The following is a 24,132-nucleotide window of genomic DNA, read 5'->3' as shown; positions in this document are numbered from 1 at the left end:
TTATTTATAACTTATTCTGAAATCTGAATGAATGCATATCTATTTACTTCGAATTCATATTAAGTAAGATGTAAATATCCCCAACCGAACGAATTAACTCAGGACGCGAAATTTTAGTTCGGAACCACAGGTTACATAAAGATTATTATTCAATTTCAATTAATTTAGCGAAAACAGTTAGGTAAAGTAAAAGTAAAGTAAAAATATTCTGTATTGTAACACCAAAACATAAAAATGTAGTTAAAAGGTAATTAGATAGTAAGATAGTTAAAAAAATTGATAGAGCGCTGGTTTTATTTTTCCTGTAAAATATGCATAAACTTCTATTGAACACAATTATTCTAGATTTTTCGATTGGTCGGAAGGGGTAAAATTCGAATTATTTGTTCATGAACACATTTTAATTTTTTTATGTGATGTAACCAGTAACCACAAATTCACGGTTTTCATATTTTTCCCCTTTACTTGAGCTATAAGACCTACCCACCTGCCAAATTTCATGATTCTAGGTCAAGGGGAATCTTTAAGTTTCTTGTTAGACAGACAGACAACGAAGTGTTCCCTTGAACGAAGGTGAACCCTTATAGGGTTCCGTTTTTTCCTTTTGAGGTGAACCTTAAAAAATTACTATTCAAGTAAGGACTAATACCACAGTCACAATGGAATCGACACTCGATGGGGGCAAGCTAAACCCCTAAAGTACCTTGTTCCGGTAAGCGCAGTGTGGAACGCCCCAAGCCCGCTGGACCTACGATCAAATCGATAAAGACGGTAGCCGGAAACGGCAAAATGCAGCAAGCAGGAAGAATATAGCTTTTATGTGGTGCTTTTTTTGAAAATGTTCATGCCATGTTTACAAAATTTCATGATGTTTAAAATACCGGTAAAGTGCGAGTCAGTCTTGCGCACCGAAAATTCCGTACTACAGTCGCATTTTTCCGATATTTTGCACGATAAATCAAAAACTATTATACATAAAAATGAATAAAAATCTATTATGGAATGTCCCTAAAGCCCTTTCAATTGAAAGCTAAACGGGCGACTCTTTAAGTACAAATAAGATGCATACTTATTCACTCTTAAGAGAGCTCTCTCCGTCACTCGTTTCATACAATCGTAGTTCCAATTTCATTTGAAAATTAAGCAACCAAAGTTTATGAAATTTTGCAGACATATTCTAGAAACTAATATCTATGTCTGGTTTTCCAGATTTCTGTTAAAATATTTGGTTTCAAAGTACATGGTCTTAAAAAATTTCATACAAATCTTTGAGCCCCTGTAATTTTATAACTACATATTTTTAGAAAAATCTAAAACGCCACAGACACAGATATTAGTTTCTAGAATATGTCTGCAAAATTTCATGGACTTTGGTTGCTTAATATTCAAATGAAATTGGAACTACGATTGTATGAAACGAGTGACGGAGAGAGCCCTGTTATGTCTCACCAATATAAATTATGATCGATAAAATCGTACCCATTTAGAACTTTTTGAGATTGTTTCTTAAAAACTAAGACTTCATGTAAATAGACTATACGGATGAAAATTCCAAGAAGTATTTATTTTAATTTGACGCCGCTTGCGTAAAGTTTATATCTGCGAAGGGCAGAATTTATCACTTGAATTTACAACAAAGCTGGGATTGTATTATAAAATTGACGCGAGTTCGAGTTAGAACGTTCTCGGAATATTGATAGGGTTTCTTTCTGCAAAGATACTGCTTGGAGTGACAATCTACCTACTCTTTATTTTGAAATTGATTTAAACATGTACCTGCTTTTTAACTCTTCTTTGAATTGGCAAAATATATATCGCGCAATTCATGCTACCATAGTTCATGGTTTGGTTTCCTTTTCAATAGAACCAGTGGATGGTACAGTATTGTCATCCTCGCTACGCATGATAAATCCGCAATGTGGAAAATGACAATTTTTCAGGCTCAATTAAACTTGAAAAAATTTGCTTTACTTTTTAACCCCCGACCCGAAAAGAGGGGTTTTATAAGTTTCACGTGTGTATCTATGTGTCTGTGCATCTATGTATCTGTCTGTGGCATTGTAGCTCTTAAACGAATGAACCGATTTTAATTTAGTTTTTTTGCGTTTGAAAGGTGGCTTGATTGAGAGCGTTCTTAGCTATAATCGAAGAAAATCGGTTCAGCCGCGTTTGAAAGTTATCAGCTCTTTTCTAGCTTTCTTATAGAGGTTTTCGTGTAAGGGGTTTTTTTTTAAGTTAATATAGATCAAAATCCCATAGCAAAAAAAAAATTAAACATGTCCAATAAATTTGAAATAAAACACTGTTTCGTATCAATTGCAGAGACTTCCTATTGGACGAGGCGAACGGCCTACTACCTGAAGACAAGCTGACGATATTTTGTGAAGTGTCAGTTGTGGCGGACAGCATAAACATTAGTGGACAAAGTAACGTGGTACAGTTCAAAGTACCCGAGTGCCGGTTATCGGACGACCTGGGAGCGTTGTTCGACAACGAGAGGTTCTCGGACGTCACGCTAGCGGTCGGAGGACGGGAGTTCCAGGCACACAAGGCGATATTGGCAGGTGAATATTCAACTTCATTCAATATTTGATACAATTGTACCTACCTATTTTCTTATGAAAGAAGTACTTAATATTTCAGACAGACAGAGATTATTATTTATATATTATTAAACATTATTATTATTAAATACACAATCTCATAAACTTAATTAAAACAATAGTTGTAAATGTATTGTTCTCTGTCATAATGCTCCCTGTGGAAAAGGATAGCACCAAATTTAGACCTGTCAGTTTAGTTTAGAAATTAAGATTATTTCACGTGGAACATTGTGAAAAGAGAACACTGTCTATTTTAGACCTGAAAGTTTACGGACTGACAGCTCCCCACTTTATTATAATAAGATTCTGTATATGATGCAAGTAATAACTAAAACATTTTTATCAAATATAACTTTTCATGGACTTCGTCTGTGATGGCGTTTGCTGGCACGCGTGCTGTGCTTGTTTGGAGTGTTTTTTTTTTTTGTTAAGAGTGGATGGTTTTTGTGTTAGTGGGTGTTTTTTGGTGGTGGAACTGACTGGGAAGCGCTCTAAAGGGGCGCCGCGTGTATGTCGGCGGGCGCCGGCGCAGACGGAGTCCATACTTGTATAGATTCAATAACTTGAAAATAACTACAAACTTGACATTGGCTAATCAAAGTACCTAAAGCCAGATTTAAAGAAAAAAAAAACTTTTCATAGTTGAACCATTGAACAAAGCAATAAAGTCATACGTTTGTAGTTAAATAACTGTTTATTATTCTAAAACATTAAAATTATGGCGAGTAATGTAACTATCGAATGTAAAGACACTGATAAACGGACCGAACGCAAACATAAATACCTACATACCTACATGGAATTTTGCATTACATTACCCAAGCAACATTATTAAGTTACTATTAATAATATTCTGTTTCGATAAAATTGCCAAACCTAAATTAATAAATGACCCTAAAATATGTCATGGAAATTCTGTAATCACTTTGTTATTGGGTTATCGTTATTGTCCGTGTTTACGGTCATTTCATATGATTCACTTTTTATAATGATTCCTTCAATGCGAGCACGTATTAATAACATTTGACCGCATGTCCTAGTATTCTGTGTACACTGGACACTAGCCTTTATTTCCGTCCCCGATAATGATTACGAGTGTGGATGTATTGGCACCAGGCGTAACTTTATTATGGTCTGGATGTGTCACTATATTTTTAATTAATCATCATGTATCATATAGCTATCGTTCACTCTGCTATCGCTGTATAGACAAATGCAATAATATATTTAACTGCCTATTCAGTGTTCGGTCGTCAAAAGTAAACAATCGGTCAAGTTCGAGTCAGACTTGCGAAAGGAGGGTTCTGTACTTATTGGCCAGGCAATCCTCAGGAAAACCCAGAGCGTTTGGTCCAAATTACAATGCTAAACCTTCGCCTTTTGCCTAACGAGCTGTCAGTCCAGGCTAGAAGTGCCTTAATTCCTATCCCAAAGGCGAAACTGAAAAGAGATTTCTGTGGATTGCCTAGACCAATCGCGAATGGCGACATGCTGGAATTTTGGCATTGAATTATAATACACTATATGATGCCCGCGACTTCGTCGGCGTGGTTTTGGAATTCTTTGATTTTTTGGAATAAAAGATTTCCTATAAATTGGTTAAACGGATGGCCCTTTAAGAATCGCGTAAGAACTCTTTGATTTTCCGGGATAAAGAATAGCCTATCTCTCTCCCCAGGATGGGTTGGGCCATGAAAAGCGTGTGAGCCATGGATGAATGATTGCCAAATATCTCTATGGTGTGATCCAAGCTGTCTGTCATGTCGCGTCACATAGATTTCAACTCTGGCCCCCCGTTTTCTGAAGTTTAGGCTTAAATTTTTTTATGGGTGGTTTGCCCACCGTGATTTCACAACCACAACTCCCCCGGATTTACGCAACTCCGGTGTCACGTTTTTTAATTGAAATATGTACACTAGGGCTTCTGGTACAGTTGGCGTCAGGAAAAACGTGAAAAACTCTCAAGTTCACCAGTTTTATTATCATAAAAGAAAAAACCGACTGACTTACTGATCTATCAACGCACAGCTCACACTACTGGACGGATCGGGCTGAAATTCGGCCTGCAGATAGCTATTATGACGTAGACATCTGCCAAGAAAGGATTTTTGAAAAATCAACCCCTAAGGGGGTAAAATAGCGGGTTGGAATTTATGCAATCTAAAGTGTGTGTCAAAGGTGTGTGAAGTCTGCAAATCTGCACTTTTCTAGCCTGGTGGACTATGCCCAAATCTATCTCATTCTGAGAAGAGATCCGTACTCAGTAGTGGGCCGGTGATGGATTGATCATGATGATGAATGAACGCTAAAGCGTTCGTTGCCTGTTTAAAGCTTTTATAATATTTTTTGTTCATGAAAAATGTTTGCATTTCAGCGCGGAGTCCCGTATTTGCTGCGATGTTCGAACATGAAATGGAGGAGAGGAAAAGAAATCGAGTGGACATTACGGACGTCGACCACGAAGTGTTACGGGAGATGTTAAGATTCATTTACACAGATCGAGCGCCTAACCTAGACAAAATGGCGGACGATTTATTAGCAGCGGCAGATAAGGTATTTAATTTTTTTTGAAGTGATATAGCTTTTTAAGTTTGCGTCAACGACATGCTGATTTTATTAGCGTTTCAAATTTGTTCCTTAACTGATTAAAGTTCATTTTTAATGGAAATGTCAAATTTTCAGTCGTAGAAGCTTAAGTTTTCACTTCTTTAGTCTTTCAGCAATCCCCACTGAGTGCCATTTTTTTAAAGACTAGCTGAGCCGCCCCGACCACGTGTGGGTGGTATTTTTAAAAATGTTTTGTTAGCAGAGGTATCTTTTATAGAGAATAGTTACAATTAAAATTAAAAGTTTTTGGACTTCAATATGGCACTATGGCTGTATTGAAATTTGAAGACAAAGGCAAAACATAGAGAAGAATGAGGTATTGTATGGGGCTACTTTGAAGCTGAAGGCAAATAAATATAATTCAAATTCAAATTCAAATTCAAAATGTTTTTATTCAATTAGACTTTTACAAGTTCTTTCGAATCGTCAAAAGCATCTACCACTGGTTCGGAATGCCTTTCCTACCGAGAAGAACCAGCAAGAAACTCGGCGAAGTTATGAAGAATGAGGTACTTTTTGAGACTACTATGGTTACTAGAAACTAGGGTGACATTTAGCAAATATTTGCCCAACCTAAACCACTATCATTAGGGTTCCGTACCCAGAGGGTGCAACGAGACCCTATTACTAAGCCTCCGCTGACCGTCCGTCTGTCTGTCTGTAAGCGAATTATATCTCGTGGACCGAAATAGGAAGAGAGTTGAAATTTTCACAGAATTTAAATTTCTGTTACCACAATAACAAATTTTCAGATTTTCAAAACGGCTGCTATTAAAACTAAAAAGTTTTATTTCTTGTAAAATTGTACAGAACCCTTCGTGTGCGAATCTGACTCGCACTTGATCGGTTTTTTTATTACTTTGCATTGCTTGCGATATCTTTGCATTACTTGTTCTGATTCACATATCTATTTTTAAACGAACATGTTGCACAATAATTATTTCACCTTGACTTTGAAATGATATTGGATTACCTTGAACTAGCTATTACCCGCGGCTTCGTTTGTTCGGCTCTAGGGAAGAATAATTTGAGGTTTTGTTGCAATACTTTTTGATACAATAATTAATATTTTTATGATTGATTGAAGGATGTGAAATATTGTATGCAAAATCTCTATTTATTATTATATTATTGGAATATAGCAACCATTGAGCACCTTTAAGAAATCGTAAAAATACTAACTATTACATCAAAAAGTATTGTAACAAAACGTCAATAATAAATAATTAATCTTGTCTTGAGCCACGCGAGCAAAGCTGCGGGTGATGGCTAGTATAATATAATGAAAAGATATAACAATAATAAAACAGAAAAATCGTCGAAAAACACTTGAGCATTTAGGCCAAAAAGCCTCAAGTAGAAGGTGATGGAAACAGAGCGTTCAAACAGTGTTGTTTCTATTTCAGTACGCGCTGGACAGGCTGAAGGTGATGTGCGAGGAGGCGCTGTGCACCAGCCTGTCGGTGGAGACGGCGGCCGACACGCTCATCCTGGCCGACCTGCACTCTGCCGACCAGCTCAAGGCGCAGACTATCGATTTCATCAACACGTACGTTCTCTTAATGTTCATTACTTCTACTGATTAACTCGCTTTCTTGTCATCCTGTTTGTTTGTCTCTTCGGCACAAATTTTGCAATCGATTTTAAGCTAACTTCCTGTTGAGCTAGAAGCTTCTTATTCTTTAGAGCTATGCAGGTTTTTGGATACCCTGTATCACTTCCACCGTCTCGATCGCCACCACTTTTACAGTCCTTTGTGGCAACCAGTTACAGCAACACTTTTTTGACTGGAATTAGAGTAGCTTCCCCAGGATGTACGATGTGTCTAGTCTTCTCCGTTATTGTCGATTGTATTACTCTTTAGACTGTGGTAGTACTCCAGTTGAAGTTCTGGAACTTGTCATTTATTTTTCTACATTTATATAGGTACTACACTAGCACCCACTCCAGCTTCCCTACCCCTACCTTATTTATTTTATACACAAAACAACCTTACTTATTTATTTTATATTACTTTTTAATACGGCGTTATCTTAATGTAGGAGTCATGCGACCGACGTGATGGACACAGCGGGCTGGAAGAATATGATCTCGTCGCATCCGCATCTCATCGCCGAGGCCTTCCGCGCGCTCGCCACGCAGCAGCAGCAGATCCCACCCATCGGCCCGCCCCGTAAGCGCGTCAAGCAGGCCTAAGCATGCTCGCGGGTCGCTCCAGCCCGCTGAGCACACCAAATCTTCCGAGGCCTTCTGCGCGCTCAGCAGATCCCGCCCATCGACTCGCGTCAAGCAGGCCTAAGCCCGCCGCCGGGTCTCTTCATTCCCCCGAGTACTCCGCGCACTTGCCACGCCGCAGCAGCAGATCTTATCCATCGGCCCGCCGCGCAAGAGCGTTAAGCAGGCCTCAGCGTGCCGCGGCTTGCGGTTGTCTGCCGCCACCGGTTCGCTCCAAGGCACGGCGAGAGATGTATGTCGTGCGTGGTCAGACTTCGTTAGAACAGCATGTGTTCCGGCGTCTCGTCGTCCAACTCTCAGCATAGAGGCCCAGAATGGAGCTGTAACAGAAGTGCCTGTTATAGCGCGCTGTATTGAGTGTACCTTTTTCATGCTTACGGGCCTTATTATCAATTCAATTCAAATCGTCGAACTATAATAATTATATTGCTCCTGCTGGTACGGACGTAGATAAATACCAAAGACACACATATCTGACTAATGCAAGCAGTAACCGAGCAAGCTGCTTAAAACTAATCTGGTTTTTTTTTAAATAACTTTTCATATCACATTAACAAAAGCGTCCCTGCAAATTTCCTCGCCGTAAAACGTTTGTTTCTTTAATGGCAAACAAAATAAAATCGAAACAATTACAAAATTAAAGTTGTACTTTCGAGGCTGGCGTCTGTAGTCTTTAAAAATAAATCTCAAAGTAACTATGAAGAGCTATTTCCTTGGGTTTACTGATTTTCTCAAGGATACTACTCCCCACTTTTCCAGTTAGTAAAACATTCATATTATTATCGTTTTCATAGGAAAGTATTGCCCATGACTGGATGTTAAGTCACAGAAATAATAAGTACTCATACTCATACAAGAAGTCAGTCGTGCTGCATTATTGTTTGCATTAGTTATACTGTGACGCACACATCACCCCCTAACCTTACCATCCAGTACGACCCACATTTATATCATACAATTATTATGTTAATGTGAGTAGGAAAAACTGAACTAAGCACAAACCACACCGCGATCTAAAACTACTTAGCTCACGTAGCATCCATATTTTCATAGTTCACTTTAAACCACAAAAGGTCTAAGCTAAGCAAGTTAACTGAACTATAGAGTAAATCTACCCGATGCTCTATACGGTAACTATATAAGTGAACTATGTTGTCCTTCCTCCCTTCACATAGTGTCGTCCCAGATATAATATTATTGCGGGTTTCAAACGATAGGGGCGTACAAACCAAAATACGAATGCTTTCCGATTTTAACATTAGCGAGAGATAACCTCATAATCACTACCCAAATTATAAATACGAAAGCGTGTTTTTGTTGGTTTATTTATTTGTCCTTCAATCACGTCGCAACAGAGTAACGAATCAACAATTTTTTTGCATAGGTGTGGTTAATGACCTGGAGAATGGCAATATAAGCGTTTTAGACATTAATCTCGGAAAATCAAAGGGTTCCCACTGACTTTTTTTAAAAACCTAAATCAGCGCGGATGAAGTCGCGGGCACCAGCTAGTATTGGATAAACTACTTTTTAAGATATTAATGAAGTATTTTTGATTGTAACAATAATAAAGTTATTTAGTTTTTCTTACCTCCTGAAAAGTAAAGGTATAATGCTTCTATAGACTTCATTCACATCACTTCACATATTTAAATTTTTGTGTGAATCTGTTTTGATAGTTGGTTAAAAGCCAAGCTAAGTTGTTTTAGTTCGCTGTATGGATTGCGCTTTAAGTATTAGGCCCATAGAAACAATATAACGGAATTGCCAGACAAAACTAGAATGAATTGATCTTTAAATCCCTTATAAAATATGCGTTAGTCGTTAAATCAATGTTTCGATGTTTGTGATTACCGGATAAAAGTCAGTAGACATTATCTACTGACTGATAATGTAATACGTATACATATTTTATTAACATAAACATCCCTATCAGTGTTTTAATAATATAAAACAGTAATTACACTGGGAGGCCAGTAGCCACGTACTAACTCTCTCTCTCTCACACACACACACACAAAACTTGTAAGCCGTATGAAACATAAATTAATATTCGTTCACAGTTTCATTAAACAGTATATTGACAATGTTAAAGCCAGTGCTCTCTGCGGGAAACGATAACATTACTTTAAGACCCGTTAATTTAATTTACTTTTGAAGAGAGAGAGAGTTACCATTGACATGAAATTTTGTAAAAATATATTACTTATAATATGACGTATTGAGCGGCAAATAATAATTTGCGCAAAAAGCGGCGCGATGGGAGAAAATTGGAGCATCGGTGGAACAACCAATCGCGTACGCTCGCGCGGTAGAAATTCCATCACGCCTCTTTCGGTCCGCCGACGAGACTGATAATGCGCATTTGTTCAAGTTGTTTCCGCTAGCTGTACCACACATTATGAAAAGTGTTTGTAAAAAGTAATGCAGTGTGAGCAGATTGAACGCAAAGTAAATGGACTGGACAATATTGAAACTGTTGAACCATTAAGGTTCTAAAAGTGGTTCGAACTTCGAATGTGCCGACTAATATAATAATATTAGCGATAAACATTAGTATTAATAGAGGTTCTCCATTAGCCAACCTGCACTGATGTCGGTGTATGTGTGGAGTGGAACTGAACAGCGTAGCATGCTGGAGGAGAGTGGCCGGTGAACATGTTACGTTTAGTTGTGAATCCGCGGATTCGTCACTTTGTTTACTATTATTGATCTCAAGACGATATTCGATCCTAACATTTTTTCTCTCGCGGTCTATACTGTACCGCTTTTGAATGGTTACTTTTAATGTGTATGTTATTATAGTATACTGGACGCTTTTTGCGCGTTTACGTAGTTTTTGAAGTAGGCTCGGCTATATTTTATGTATGTCGTTTCTGTGAACATTCTCTTATTGTTATGTTTCATGTAAATTATTGCAATGTATATTCAATATAAACCTCATAAATCATAATGTTTAAAGTGATGTATTAATGTCATAAAATATTCAAACGTATCATGTACATTATTGGCTTATTACTTTGAATTTTTTTTTTAAAGAAACGAATGGGTAAAATGTAGTAAATTATAATGGAATTCGATTTGATAAACAGTGAATTGCTTTCAGAAATTTCTCGGTAGGCGTTTAAAGTAGCACTTTTGATCTACTCGAAGTAGTGGTAATTGAATGCAATAAATGTTTATAAAGTTTTGTAACATAGTTTTGTACAAGTTTTGGGAATAGAGTCCACTATGGAGATAAGCGTCTCGGCCTCTGTGCTTCTGTACAAAGCTCTGTGACATTAATTTAGATGTTGTAGGTGACTCGAGTGATTGTCATAGAATATTGAACTTGTTGGTGTTGTATATAGAGCTATGATCCCACCATTACATTACAATATATCTAAGTACTAGTTGTATCATTGTGACACCATTAATGTTTATTTGTTATTTACACATAGGTAATATTCCGATAGCATATTGTGATTTTTGAAGCGAAGCTTTTTTACGGACATTTGGGCTCCCTCTGCGGGTAGTACCTAAACGAGCAAAACGTCGCCGGTAGCATTCGCTCTTCCGAGACACTACATACTAGAATGAGAAGATAGCATCTTCTCATTCTACTTTGTAGAATGTACTGGTGGTACTGTAGGTACCAGTCCAGCTCAGTCAAAATTACTTTTAACGAAAAATGCGTATAAGCTTCGCTTCTGTCGGACGTCCTCCGACGCCTGAATTTTTAATTTCCATTAAAGTGTCTGTATATACTTAAAAATTCTAATGGTTTTAATTTTGATTGATGTGTTTTAGTTATTTAAAAAGAATTTTAGTGAATGATATAGTCATTATCTTGCTTCTTTTTCTTGTATTTTGTGTCTTTCGAGTCAATCACTCTTAATTATTTATGCTCGCTTTATAAAATGAAAAAGAATCAAAAGATAATATTAATATTATATTGTTTTTATTTAAAATAACTCGACTATATATTTATTATTTTGATGAAAATCTGTTCTCTAATTCTTAAGTTTCTTAATAATGAAGGTACCAATTTCAATACATAATATACAATTACAATGCATTATATTTAATATTATAAATATGTAGTTACGTACTGTGGCCAATAAAATAACAATATTTATAATACCATTTTATACCCACACCCCATTTACATGCTGGCAGCTGTTGTCGCGTAATATGATAATTACAAAACAATTGTCAGAAATATTAACTGTGATTTTCGAAATTGTCAATAAGTTGAGCAAATAAATGAAATGATGTAATGTATACATATTTTATTATAAAAGATATTATAGCTATATTGAACTCTAGGTATGTAATGTGTAGTATTTGAGCAGGTAAGCCTGACAGGTTGCAGGTCCCGTTATGACAGGTTGCAGGTCCCGTTATCAATGGTTTTTATTATTTTTCGCCTATGTGAAAACGAGGACGGCTTTCCTAATTACTTATTCAGATAAGTATTAATAATAATCAAATTAGAAATCTTACTTGATTTTCAACATTGTCATTTTCAACATATTGCCTAAAATTGAGGAGATTCTAATTGCTGGCAGCCTTTGTTCTACAACTTACAACTACGCCCCCTTGTCAATGTCTTTCAAGTGCCAAAAGATGCTTGTTTCTTCTCGCAGCTCGATTACGGACAACATGCATATCAATCATTATTACATTCGCATTTGTTGTAATAGGCTGAATTAATGGTATTCTTGCAACAATGCATTGTAGCCAATAATGAGCGAGCCTCAAACAATCAGACGTGATTGCGATCGTGACTTTATAGCTGTCATTCTACCGCAATGGAGCAGCTGCTGAATATAACCCATGAATATTACTATTTGAGTATTTTGTAGTCCCTCTTGACTCCTTTTTTTTTTTTTTTTTTCTCGTGAGGAAAATCCGTCATGGATACCACCGACCACGGGGGAGCACGGTGGTTATGTCGGACTCCTACCGACTAAAAACCTCACGAAGTTCCATCCCACCGCTAATGACGGAGCACAAGGGACCGGAAACACCTCGTTACTCCGCCAGCGGATGTCCGCCGTAGCAGACCCACCACTGGGACACTACATGCCCCCAAACACCTAGTTAGAGGCATGCCGGAACCACAAGCACGCACCAAACCGGACAGGCGAGAGACCGGTGGGGCAGCTAGTGACTGGATGGGTGATGAAGCCCCATCACCAACCACCCAACACAGCCACACCCTCCGCTCCTGGGGCTATGCCCCATGGGTGCGTCTACTGCGCCCTCTGCTAGGGATACTCAGAGGGACACGCGGACAACACCCCCTCCCCGCCAGGTCAATTAGCCATGGCCAACAATATCCCATGAAGAGAAATCGTTAACCATGTTACCAGGGTACACCGGCCCAAGCGCTGCTGCTACCTGCAACACTCGGGCACACGAGGAGGTTACCTGGCTGGTACCCCAGTCCCTCTTGACTCCTAGTGCAACCCACTCGTGCGACTTTGCAGTGCCAAAAGACCTTGCGTGCAAGCACACAATTTTTTTTTTACAACTTGCCAAAGAGTAACCAGTCGAGTTGGAGTGAAACCAGTCAGTTTCACTCCAAAAAGGCAGAGCACGCCCGCCAGCTAACACCAACACAGACGAAGTTCCCGACTAAACAGTTAGGTACTCGTCATATTATATTATCATTGATTGACATAACCTAAAAAAACAATCTTAAGGGCTCGGACATAATCAACAACACTTGTAATGCTAGAAGTAATTGTTGAAAATAAAATAAAAATTCAGTTTCGTGCCTTTCGCGGCGAGCTATTTATGCATTCAGAAACATCACACTAATATTATAAAGGTGAAAGTTTGTGTGTGTATGTATATTTGTTACTCCTTCACGTAAAAACTACTCGACGGATTTGGCTGAAATTTGGAATGGAGATAGATAATATTCTGAATTAGCACATAGGCTACTTTTATCCCGGAAAATCAAAGACTTCTCACGGGATTTTGAAAAAGGAACCTAAATCCACGCGGGCGAAGTCGCGGGCATTGGCTAGTCCGTCTATGATAATTTTATGGCACGTTCGCTGGAAAGTTCCTCAATCTGACTTTATAGCTCTGGGTTCTAACCCCTGATCGCCTTTGGTTTCTATTTACGCGGCATCGTGCCGGGTGGAAGCGACGGGCCTGTCCGCGAAATTCAAATTTAATTTGGTTTTTCGCGATTTGTAAACTAATACGACCTAGCTAGAACCCAGAGCCGTAAAGCCTGTTGAAAAATTAATTAGAGAGCAGTTGGGGACTTCGTCTGTGGTGGCGTTTGCTGGCGCGCGTGTTGTGACTTTTTGGAGTGTTTTTTTTGTTAAAACTGACTGGAAAGCGCTCTAGGGGTGCCGTGTGTATGTCGGTGAGCGCCGGCACAGACGGGGTCCAAACTTGTATAGTTTAACTAACTTGTTACAAATAACTACAAACTTAACATTGGCCAATCATTGTAAAAGCCAGACGAGAGAGAGAGAAAAAAAAAGAGCAGTTGGCAAAACTGTTTGTCAATAAGTATTAAGTGTTAAGTGTCACTTGTCTGCTAATTTTTGACGTTTGGCAGATGGTGCATTTTAGCGGTTTACTGCGAATCGCGGTAAAACTGAGCTAATAAAAATTAAATTAATTAAAAAATGGATTATCTTGGTGATGAATTAGGTTAGTACATAATAGGTAGTTTATTTTATTGGAATCCTAATATGTTATTAGTCTTTATTTTTGATCTTTACTTACTAACATTTTTATAAATGCGAAAGTGTGTTTGTTTGTTTGTCCTTCCTTCACGTCCTTACTAAGCAACCAATCGACTTATATATGTTGCATCGAAATGGCATATACCGGGCGCTGGCTAAATCCCCCCGTTAAGCTAAATGATAAATCCCGCTTGATGTCAAAACGCCAACTCAACTAGACCATTTCACTAAAATCTAGTGAATCATAGTATGCTGAGCATGGTTTATGAAATGTAACAACGGATCGACTTTCTTCACGAAAATACTCAAGGGGCAGGATAGATAAGACTTCATGGGGTTGGGATGATCAGATTTCGATTCTAGTCTAGTGACACTAACTGATAATGGTAATATTGCTCAAGAGAAACTTAGTGCCCAGCCGCAGGCTGGACACATGAATGTTTATATTCTTATCTAAACTGACCTTTTTTTTTATTGTGAGGAAAATCTGTTATGGATACCATTGGCCACCGGGGAGCACAGTGGTTACACTGGATTCCTACTGATAAAAATTACATAACTTTCACAGATGAAAAAAAGAATGATACACCCAGAAGAGCTACTAGAAACAGGAATAAACCAAAAAAGTATGAGGAGTTTTTAGACATGTCACCAGTGAAAAGAAATACAGGTTGTTATCTTGAAAGTTCTGATGAGGAGTTTGATGATGAATATGCAACACCAAAACCAAAAGGTGAAAGGATCCTATTTTTTTTGAAGTGTTAATGACTTTCGTAATACTTTACAATATTTTAGCCAATAAAATAAAAAATATACAGCCCATGTCCGTGTTCAACCAGAAACTGCAGTCATAGGAAATTGTAAAAATATTCAATGTAGAAGTTATTTTTTTTTAAATTACTTCTTAGCTAAGATTTTAAGAGTGTTAAGTGGCAACATAGTTTTAAATGAAGCAGGCTAACTAAAAAGGGGTTAATCTGTTTCCATTCAGTATCATTTCACAATAATAAATCACTCGGAAGCACATGTTTTTCTACAGAGTATAGTAACTAGCCACTGCCAAAGCCTGCCAATAGATCAAACCAGTTCTGTTTCTTCTGTGAACCAATTATTGGTAGCACATTTCTAACTTACAAGTTTTGATACTAATTATATTGACAAGTGTAAACCAAGTCTTTTTCTGCAGGGAACATTATGAAAAGGATAGCAATACATTAAAACCTGCCATTTTAGTTTAGATATGTGCACAACAGATTTAGCCACACTGAACAGTATAAACAATTCTTGCTTCTTAAAGTAACCTATTATTCCATTGCAGCACTCTTTGATGCAAATGATGTGAAAGGCCAAGATGTATTTAAATTTAAATCTCGTCATACGAAAAATGATTTACAGAATAAGGTTAAGGAGGCTGTTGGTAATACCACTAACACTCCGAAGAAGACTCCAAAGAAATTGAATTTATTGCAAAAAGAAACAGAAGCAACACCACAACATGTAGTCAATATTATAAGGAGAAGTAAGTTTTTCATGTTATTACTGTGAGGATAACTGAGTATTATGACCTATTCTACTAATAAGTAACAAAACACCAATAGTTGTATCACACTATATTAATATTATAAAGGCGAAAGTTTGTATGTGTGTGTGTGTGTGTGTGTCTGTGTGTGTGTATGTTTGTTACTCCTTCACGCAAAAACTACTAGACGGATTGGGCCGAAATTTAGAATGGAGATAGATTATACTCTGGATTAGCACATAGGCTACTTTTTATCTCGGAAAATCAAAGGATTCCCATGGAATTTTTAAAAAACTACATCCAGGCGAACGAAGTCGCGGGAATCAGCTAGTATACTATATGTAGTTCTTACTTTTTGCATTTCACGAGTGGGTGTGGCTCATATCTGCAAAGTAAAAGTTTGCATTTGCTCGAGAGCTTGCTGGCGACATGTGCTTCAAGTACACGACGTAACCACAAGTATAGTTCACACACGCTTGTGAATAGTAAGACCTATTATATAATTAATGTTATGAATTGATAGATCAAACAAGATAAAGTTGAAAACTAAAACCCGACATTGTTTTAATATAAACTGAAATATTAGAGTAAATAATAAAAAATTGGTTTTCTATCACTTTGTATATTTTAATGTTATTGTACATTATACTCATGAATTCAGAATTTTCTCCTCTTTCATTTGACATCCCACTCGATACAATAGCAAAAAAATATATTTTTGGATACCTCCACTTTTCTGATGTAACATCCGATAGGTCAATTTTTTCGCATAAAGTATAACCTATGTCACCCGGACCTTTACAACGAATCAATTGACACCTCATTCATCAAAATCAGCCCAGTAGTTTAGGCACTACAATGGAACACACAGAAACTGGATACAAACATACATACATACATAGACTGATAAAATCTCAACCCTTCCTTTTGGCTTTGCCGCAGTCGGGTAATAAGACCTGTCCATTTATTTAGAGATTGTGTACCTACTTATTCTAAGACATGCTACTAGACAAACTTAATGTTTAGTGAATCTTTTCGTTTTGCTGATTATATGGGTAAATTCATAATGGTTTGTTTTGTATACTTTTTCCCCTTTTTAGGTTTCATACCTCAAAAGGAAAAACGGAACCCTTATAGGATCACTTTGTCTGTCCGTTCGTCCGTCCGTCCGTCGTGTCTGTCAAAAAACCTATAGGGTACTTCCCGTTGACCTAGAATCATGAAATTTGGTAGGTAGGTAGGTCTTATAGCACAGGAATAAATCTGAAAACCGCGAATTTGTGATTTAATCATTAAAAAAAAATTGAAATAAGATAACTATAACAAGTGGGGTATGATATGAAAGGGCCTAAAACAGATTTTTATTTATTTTTATGTATAATAGTTTTTGATTTATCGTGCAAAATATTGGAAAAAATACCTGAGTACGGAACCCTCAGTGCGCGAGTCTGACTCGCACTTGGCCGGTTTTTTCTAATTAATTTATGTGATCCTTTTTCAGGAATTGTTCAAGCAGTCGAAAGAGATAGTTCTGTCAGTGATTTTTCTGGAAGTAGCAGTGACTATATACCAGATAAAAGTGATGAAGAGGTAGAAATATATTATTAGTTATTTATTATAAGTTAGCGCTTAGCCCTTGACTCCGTTCTCACCTAATAGTAAGTGAGCTGCAGTCTGACAGAAGCAGGCTATGCTAAAAGAAGTATGGATTCTCTAATTGGAGTGATTGGATCACCATCATCATGAATAGCAATGCAGGGATCTTTTAGGCGACGCCATAAATCTTTTTTATAACAAAATTCCACAATCAATTTTAGACTTTCCTTTTTTATTTATTTTATTTTGTTTATTAGACACACATCACAGATTATGACAATAATAATCAAGTAATACAAGCCATTAAATTTATTTTAATTTAATTAGGTAAGCCAAGCATATCGAATGTAATAGAATTAAGTACTAAATTAAGAACTATGTAAAGAAAATTGTGTCCTATTGGGAAATAAAGGCTTATTATTATTATTATAATACAAGCCATAAAAAACTAGTCACTCTCCAAAAAAAACTAATTTTTTTAATAATATGTAAATGACAAAAGAGCTTGGATTTAACTCACCGCTCATTCCAGCAATGCCATTACCTACTTTTGTACATGGCGCGGCCATCATATTATTGTAAATCGAATTTGTGAAAAGAGCAACCTCCGAGTTTCTTGCTTATTCTTCTCGGTAGGAAAGGTGTACTGTCACTCATTTGACCTTGGTTTTAATTTAATTATTTATTAGCGTAATTTTATGTGTGCAATTTTCAGAGTAAGTATTCGACGAGTGGCAGTGCTTCCGATGTCGAAGAAGAAAGCAGTCCAAATAAAAGAACTAAAACACAAGTAACCAGAAACAGAGGTGGTAAGATGAAACAAAAGGACTCGGAGTATTTTTTCACACCCGATAATTATTTCATGATGAATTCTAGTAAAAAAGTGAGTTTTTTTTTGTCTTTACCATCATCGACATCAACAGATAGACATCCACGGCTAAACATAGGTCATAAGGTAGGTATTTTTAGGGTTCCGTACCTCAAAAAGAAAAAAAGAACCCTTATAGGATCACTTTGTTGTCTGTCTGTCTGTCCGTCCGTCCGTCCGTCCGTCCGTCCGTCGTGTCTGTCAAGAAAACCTATAGGGTACTTGCCTTTGACCTAGAATCATGAAATTTGGCAGGTAGGTAGGTCTTATAGCACAAGTAAAGGAATAAATCTGAAAACCGTGAATTTGTGGTTACATCATTAAAAAAAAAATTAAAATGTGTGTTCACTTTTTAAAGTAAGATAACTATTTCAAGTGGGTATCATATGAAAGGACTTTACCTGTACATTCTAAAACAGATATTCATTTATTTTTATGCATAATAGTTTTTGATTTATAGTGCAAAATGTCGAAAAAAATACCTGAGGACGGAATCTTCGCTGCGCGAGTCTGACTCGCACTTGGCCGTTTTTTTTTGTTTTTCAAACTATGTGCCCTACCCATTGCCACGTCAGCTTCGCAACCCATTGAGCAATGTTGGTTACTCTAGTTCTACAGATTTCATTTCTGATTTGATCACATAGGGAAACTCCATCCATAACTCTCTCCATCGCCCGCTCAGTGACATCAGCTTTTCTATGATGGCCATAGTTAGCGATGTTTGTTTCCACTATTATGCAAACTGTGTTGCGTTTGTGGAGCAAAAATCTTGCGTTTGTGGAGCAAAAATCACAAAACTAATGCCATTATTTTTTGCAATTAAGTAATTTATTAGTTAGGCATAAGCGACTGACGCCCAAACCCTCAGCTCGAAAGTCCGCCTTTAGGCAGACATAAGCCAGAAACATTTAAAAACCCTTTCTTGAGGTCCCTGAATCCGCGTTAATTAATTTAAGATAATTAACTTGTCCCCTGCCGTCATGTTGGGCCCATTGCAAACCACACACTAATAAACTCTCTTGAAAGGAATAAAGATCTCTTAGATCAAGAGATCTATAAGATAGAGATAAGTGCTTTCCGGTCCATTTTTTCTTTCTTTTTGTCTTTATTGTTACAACTTTCTGGTACAAATAAATATAATAAATATAAAGCAATGTTGTCAACATGACGGCAGGGGACAAGTTATAAATTCTGTGAAAACATGATAACACCAATTTCCAGATAAAAGTTCGTCGTCCCTTGAGTTATGTCCGTCGTCGGGATGCAAACTATCTCTGTACTAAAATTCGTCAAAATAATCAGTTGAGTTTTATTATAATTGTCTATATTATAAAGGGAATCTCTGTGCAAAATTTTAGCTTTCTAGGTCCAAAGGCTTGGACTGTGCATTGATTGTCAGGACTTCTTTTTAATATATTTAGTTGTCTAATTTTAGATTACAACATCAGATCACACGTTAGCAAGACTGAAAAATCTGAATCTAAATGAAAACGCAAAAGAAGCTGATATCCATATGTCTAAGGAACATCAGCAAAGCGTAATAAACCTCACAAAGTCGTATGACCAACTCTTCGACAGATGGCTTTATGTATTAAGCGAAAACTTCAATGTCGTCCTATACGGCATCGGATCTAAAAGACAAGTGCTTCAGAGATTCCAGGCAGAGAAACTTAAGGATATGCCATGTATAGTAGTCAATGGCTTCTTTCCCAGTCTCACTATGAAGAATGTTCTGGAAAAAATTGTGGTTGATCTGTTGGAAAATACACACGTTCCATCAAATATAGGTAAAGCGTCGATTTTAAATTATTTTAGATAGATGCTTGTAAATTTAAAGAACGAAAGTGTAGAGTAGAGATATGGCCAAAGGCCTGATCGCATTACAGTGGCGCTGCGCGGTTGCTCGCTTCGCGTCAAAATATTCTCTACTAGCTGTGCCCGCGACTTCGTTCGCGTGGAATAGTGACTTTTCGGGCAGCATAATATTCTCTGTACGTTAAAAATGTTCGCCGTGATTCTTTAAATTGACATAACTTTTTTATTTATGAACCGATTGACATGAAATAAACACTAAATGTTAAGTGAAGCTTACTACAATATATTAGTGAAAACCGTATCTAAATCGAATAAGCCGTTTCTGATATTAGCGTGCACAAACACAGACAAACAGACAGACAAAAAAAATATTAATTACACTTTCGGGTTCGGCATCGATATAATAACAACCCCTGCTACTTTTTTTTATATATATTTCCATTGTACAGACACAACTTTTCTACAATTTTATTATATGTATAGATTAGAAGTACTCTGTTCATAAGAAAGCTCAGAATCACTTCAAAGTAAGATACCAATGGATGGGGTATCATATAAAAGGGGTTTACCTGAAACAGATTTTTATTTATTTTTATGCATAACACTTTTTGATTTATTGTGCAAAATGGTAAAATACCCGGAACCCTAGTTGCGCGAATCTAACTCGCACTTGGCCGGTGTTTTTTTAGGTGATGCGGTTAATTTGATCGAGGCTCAGTTGGAAGACTGCGGCGCACACTTGTTCGTCATCGTGCACAACCTCGACGGAGTGATGCTGCGCCCTGAGAAAGCGCAGTCCATGTTCGCCAACCTGGCGCAACTGCGCAATGTTCACTTGATTGCCACCATAGACCACATCCGTGCGCCAAATTGTAAGTTTCTGTTATAATTAAGGAGTGTACCTAACTTCACTTCTGCTCAAAACGCTCACTTTTGGCTGACAACAGACATGCCTTATTTTTAGGGTTCCGTACCTCAAAAGGAAAAACGGAACCCATTTAGGATCACTTTGCTGTCTGTCTATCCGTCTGTCGTGTCTGTCAAGAAAACTTATAGGGTACTTCCCGCTGGCTGACCTAGAATCATGAAATTTGGCAGGTAGGTAGGTCTTATAGCACAACTAAAGGAAAAAATCCGAAAATCGTGAATTTGTGGTTACATAAAAAAAATGTTGCAATTTTTCAAAGTAAGATAAATATACCAAGTGGGGTATCATTGAAAGGCTCGAAAAAACTATCTGAGTACGGAACCCTCGGTGCGCGAGTCTGACTCGCACTTGGCCGGTTTTTTTTAATTGGGATATGTAATTTACAGTATGGAATCAATCGAAACTCAGCAAGTTCAACTTCACATGGTGGGACGTCACGACATTCGTGCCGTATATTGAAGAGACGTCGTTCGAGAACTCTCTGCTGTCGCGACGCAGCGGCGCACTTCAGCTGGCGTCCCTTCAGAGCGTGTACCGGTCCCTCACTTCCAACGCCAAAGGAATCTTGCAGATCATTATACAATACCAACTCGAGAACCACAAGCACTCACATTATCAAGGTATAACTAAATAATATTCCCACAATAGTCTTGTCGTATGTCAAAGAGACAGCACGACATATTCGCCGCACGTCGAAAGACGTCACGACATTTGTACCGTATATTAAAGAGATGTTTGATAATGCGGCGTAGCGGTGCGCTGTAGCTGACGACTCTGCAGTGTACTCAATATTATTTTATCGCCAACGCTAAAGGTATATTCCAAATCATACAATACTTGAGTGTTTTAATGTTTAAACTATCGTAAGTGATTTTGATATACTTAAGGGGCATGAGACGGGTCTGCCCGCGAAATTCAAATTTAATTTGGTTTTTCGCAATTTGTAAACTAATACGACAACGTAGGCTTATGGTATTTTGTTACTCGTCGGTATTAGTCGATACTAGAATTAATTTCTTAAACTGGACCCTTTCAAGTTAAGATTTTTATATGAACCTGTGAGGATGATACTGCCATTGTCGCAAATAAAATACCATAAGCCTACGTTGTCGTATTAGTTTACAATTGAATTTCGCGGGCAGGCCCGTCGCTTCCACCTTAAAATATTTGAGTGAGTTGAACCATAAACAGTCATACTATCAAGGTATAAGTAATTGTAGTATTGTTGAGGTCACACTTCTATTTATATGGCGAGATATCACGACATTACGAGATACGAGTACGTCGAGAGAAGTCACGACTTTTTTATCTGTATTGATGAGATGATCTTAGAAATTCGAGAACTGTGCTGCCACGGCACACTGCAGAATACACACTTTAAGGTGGATAAAAGAAATAAGCGCGAATGGAGATCCACAGGCAAAACTGATCTTATAGGTCCGGCTTACGTCAATGTCAAAATTCTTTTGTTTGTTAGGCAACGCTAGCAAGCTTTGCCTGAGAGTTGTTGACATTGGTAAATTATACGAATTTCGTGAATTATTTAAAGATGTATGATACCTGGAAGCTCGTACAATTAAAATTATGGCATTTGACAGCTCAGTATAGTCGGTTCCACAGATGATGTACTTACTACTACTATCACTTGTCAGGATAAATTGGGACTTTGTCTGTGGTGGCGTTTGTTGGCGCGCGTGTTGTGACTTTTTGGAGTGTTTTTTTGTTAGAAGTGGCCGGTTTTTGTGTCCCGCTGGTGTTTATTGGTGGTGGAACTGACCGAGGAACTGACTGAGAAGTGCTCTAAAGGGGCGCCGCGTGTATGTCGGCGGGCGCCAGCACAGACGAAGTCCATACTTATACATATAGTTTTCCTAACTTGTAAATAACTACACACTTGACATTGGCTAATCAGTGTAAAGCCAGACCAGAGAAGAAAAAAAAAAAGGATAAATTGGCAGTGTGGATCCCCTTGAACAGTTGTCTGTTTTAATATTTCAGGTCTGCCTTTCAAGGAGTTGTACTCGGCGGCGCGCTCGCAGTTCCTGGTGAGCTCGCAGGTGGCGCTGCGCGCGCATCTCACCGAGTTCCTTGACCACAAGCTCGTGAAGCAGAGGCGCGCGGGCGACGCAGCCGACAATCTGTTCATGCCTATCGACAGCGCCTTGCTGCAACAGTTCCTAGATCAACTAACTACTACTGAGTGATTTCAAAATAAGAATTGAAATGAAACTGCGCCATATTTGTGGCGTCTTCAATAAATACAGGATGTAATTAGGACGCTAGCATGAACGAATATAGGTGATATAGTACTGATATACCATAAAAACGCGATTTTTATACATAGGTCGATTTTTATACATTTGAGCTCCATACCTCAAAAGGAAAAACGGAATCCTTATAAGATCACTTTGTTGTTTGTTGTGTTTGTTGACTGTCTGTCAAGAAAACCTATGGGGTACTTCCCGTTGACCTAGAATCATGAAATTTGAAAATTCATGTATCATAAAAATTAAGTTCTATAAAAAACGAGATATCTGCAGCAAATATCCAGACGTAAGCCCAGCGGAATCCTGAATATCTTCGCAGTTTAAAATTTTCATCATAGACGATGTGAAGCTCTAATAAATTACTAAAATCAAGAAAATCGTTATTATTCCATTGGGCTGACATATTTCCTTTCCTATAAAAATATGTGAAGTAAAAGTAAGTAAAGAGTAAGTAAATAAAACAAATGAAATTTGGATGTAGTTTTTATTTTACAATCCCAGAAATAAAGTTTTAATAGGATTATAATATATATCAACAGACCAAGTTGTAAATTACTTAAACTTAATGACTTACATAATATAATAAAATTATTAACTAAAATTCTCTTCAACATTTATCTGGCACATCACCATTATGTATCAACCAAACATTAATTATAAATTACATTGTTATAATAATTATAGTGCATTATTATTATTATTACTATTTTAAAATTTAAAAATATTATAGAAAAATATTCTCGGAAATCGCCAGATGTCCAAAGAATTTAATCTAATTCAATTAAAAATTATAACATTACGGTAATTTGAACAAAAACACTAAGACCATCAGATTTAATTTTTTTTAACATACATATTGGTAAAAACCCATGGCAGATTGGGCCAAAAGATTTTATAAAGATTAGGTAAGTACAAGGTTGAAAAGGGTCATTCTACTCATCATTTATACAAATAAAACAGTTTATACATTAACTACGAGACCAAACCTTAAATTTT

General features: G+C 37.3%; 2 protein-coding genes and 1 long non-coding RNA gene across 6 annotated transcripts in view; 2 read left to right on the top strand and 1 right to left on the bottom strand.

Annotated features, from left to right (window-relative positions):
- The window catches only part of LOC123867777 (protein roadkill), an 81,599-nt gene extending 69,891 nt beyond the window's left edge, over positions 1 to 11,708 (top strand). For all 4 annotated transcript variants that reach the window (XM_045910031.1, XM_045910032.1, XM_045910030.1 and 1 more), the window contains 4 exons: positions 2,323 to 2,564; positions 4,978 to 5,156; positions 6,617 to 6,759; positions 7,253 to 11,708. In XM_045910031.1, the coding sequence (XP_045765987.1) occupies positions 2,323 to 2,564; positions 4,978 to 5,156; positions 6,617 to 6,759; positions 7,253 to 7,406 (718 nt within the window). In that variant the 3' untranslated portion in view covers positions 7,407 to 11,708. The remainder of the gene's footprint in view (positions 1 to 2,322; positions 2,565 to 4,977; positions 5,157 to 6,616; positions 6,760 to 7,252) is intronic.
- Positions 303 to 8,069, bottom strand: LOC123867793. Its single transcript, XR_006796502.1, has 3 exons — positions 8,057 to 8,069; positions 4,693 to 4,694; positions 303 to 341 (listed from the first exon to the last, which is right to left on the bottom strand). It is a non-coding gene; the product is annotated as an uncharacterized LOC123867793 (long non-coding RNA).
- Positions 11,709 to 13,986: 2,278 nt separating the features above from the next.
- On the top strand, positions 13,987 to 23,923 carry LOC123867774 (origin recognition complex subunit 2). Its single transcript, XM_045910024.1, has 9 exons — positions 13,987 to 14,108; positions 14,712 to 14,876; positions 15,462 to 15,662; positions 17,164 to 17,252; positions 17,974 to 18,141; positions 19,562 to 19,913; positions 20,631 to 20,813; positions 21,256 to 21,489; positions 22,868 to 23,923. The coding sequence occupies exons 1-9, from the start codon at positions 14,084 to 14,086 to the stop codon at positions 23,071 to 23,073; spliced, it is 1,623 nt and encodes a 540-aa protein (XP_045765980.1). The 5' UTR covers positions 13,987 to 14,083; the 3' UTR covers positions 23,074 to 23,923.
- Positions 23,924 to 24,132: the final 209 nt, after the last annotated feature.

The sequence above is a fragment of the Maniola jurtina genome, chromosome 8 (assembly GCF_905333055.1).
Source record: "Maniola jurtina chromosome 8, ilManJurt1.1, whole genome shotgun sequence".
NCBI lineage: Eukaryota > Metazoa > Arthropoda > Insecta > Lepidoptera > Nymphalidae > Maniola > Maniola jurtina.
The sequence above is the reverse complement of the archived record's forward strand: the minus strand, read 5'-3'. Positions and strand labels throughout refer to the sequence as shown.

Bases quoted from the DNA above. Each gene is read 5' to 3' on its own strand.
- LOC123867774 (XM_045910024.1), top strand. From the start codon at position 14,084: ATGGATTATCTTGGTGATGAATTAG. The intron at 14,109-14,711 runs GTTAGTACATAA...TAACTTTCACAG, and splicing joins TTATCTTGGTGATGAATTAG to ATGAAAAAAAGAATGATACA. The intron at 20,814-21,255 runs GTAAGTTTCTGT...TGTAATTTACAG, and splicing joins CCACATCCGTGCGCCAAATT to TATGGAATCAATCGAAACTC.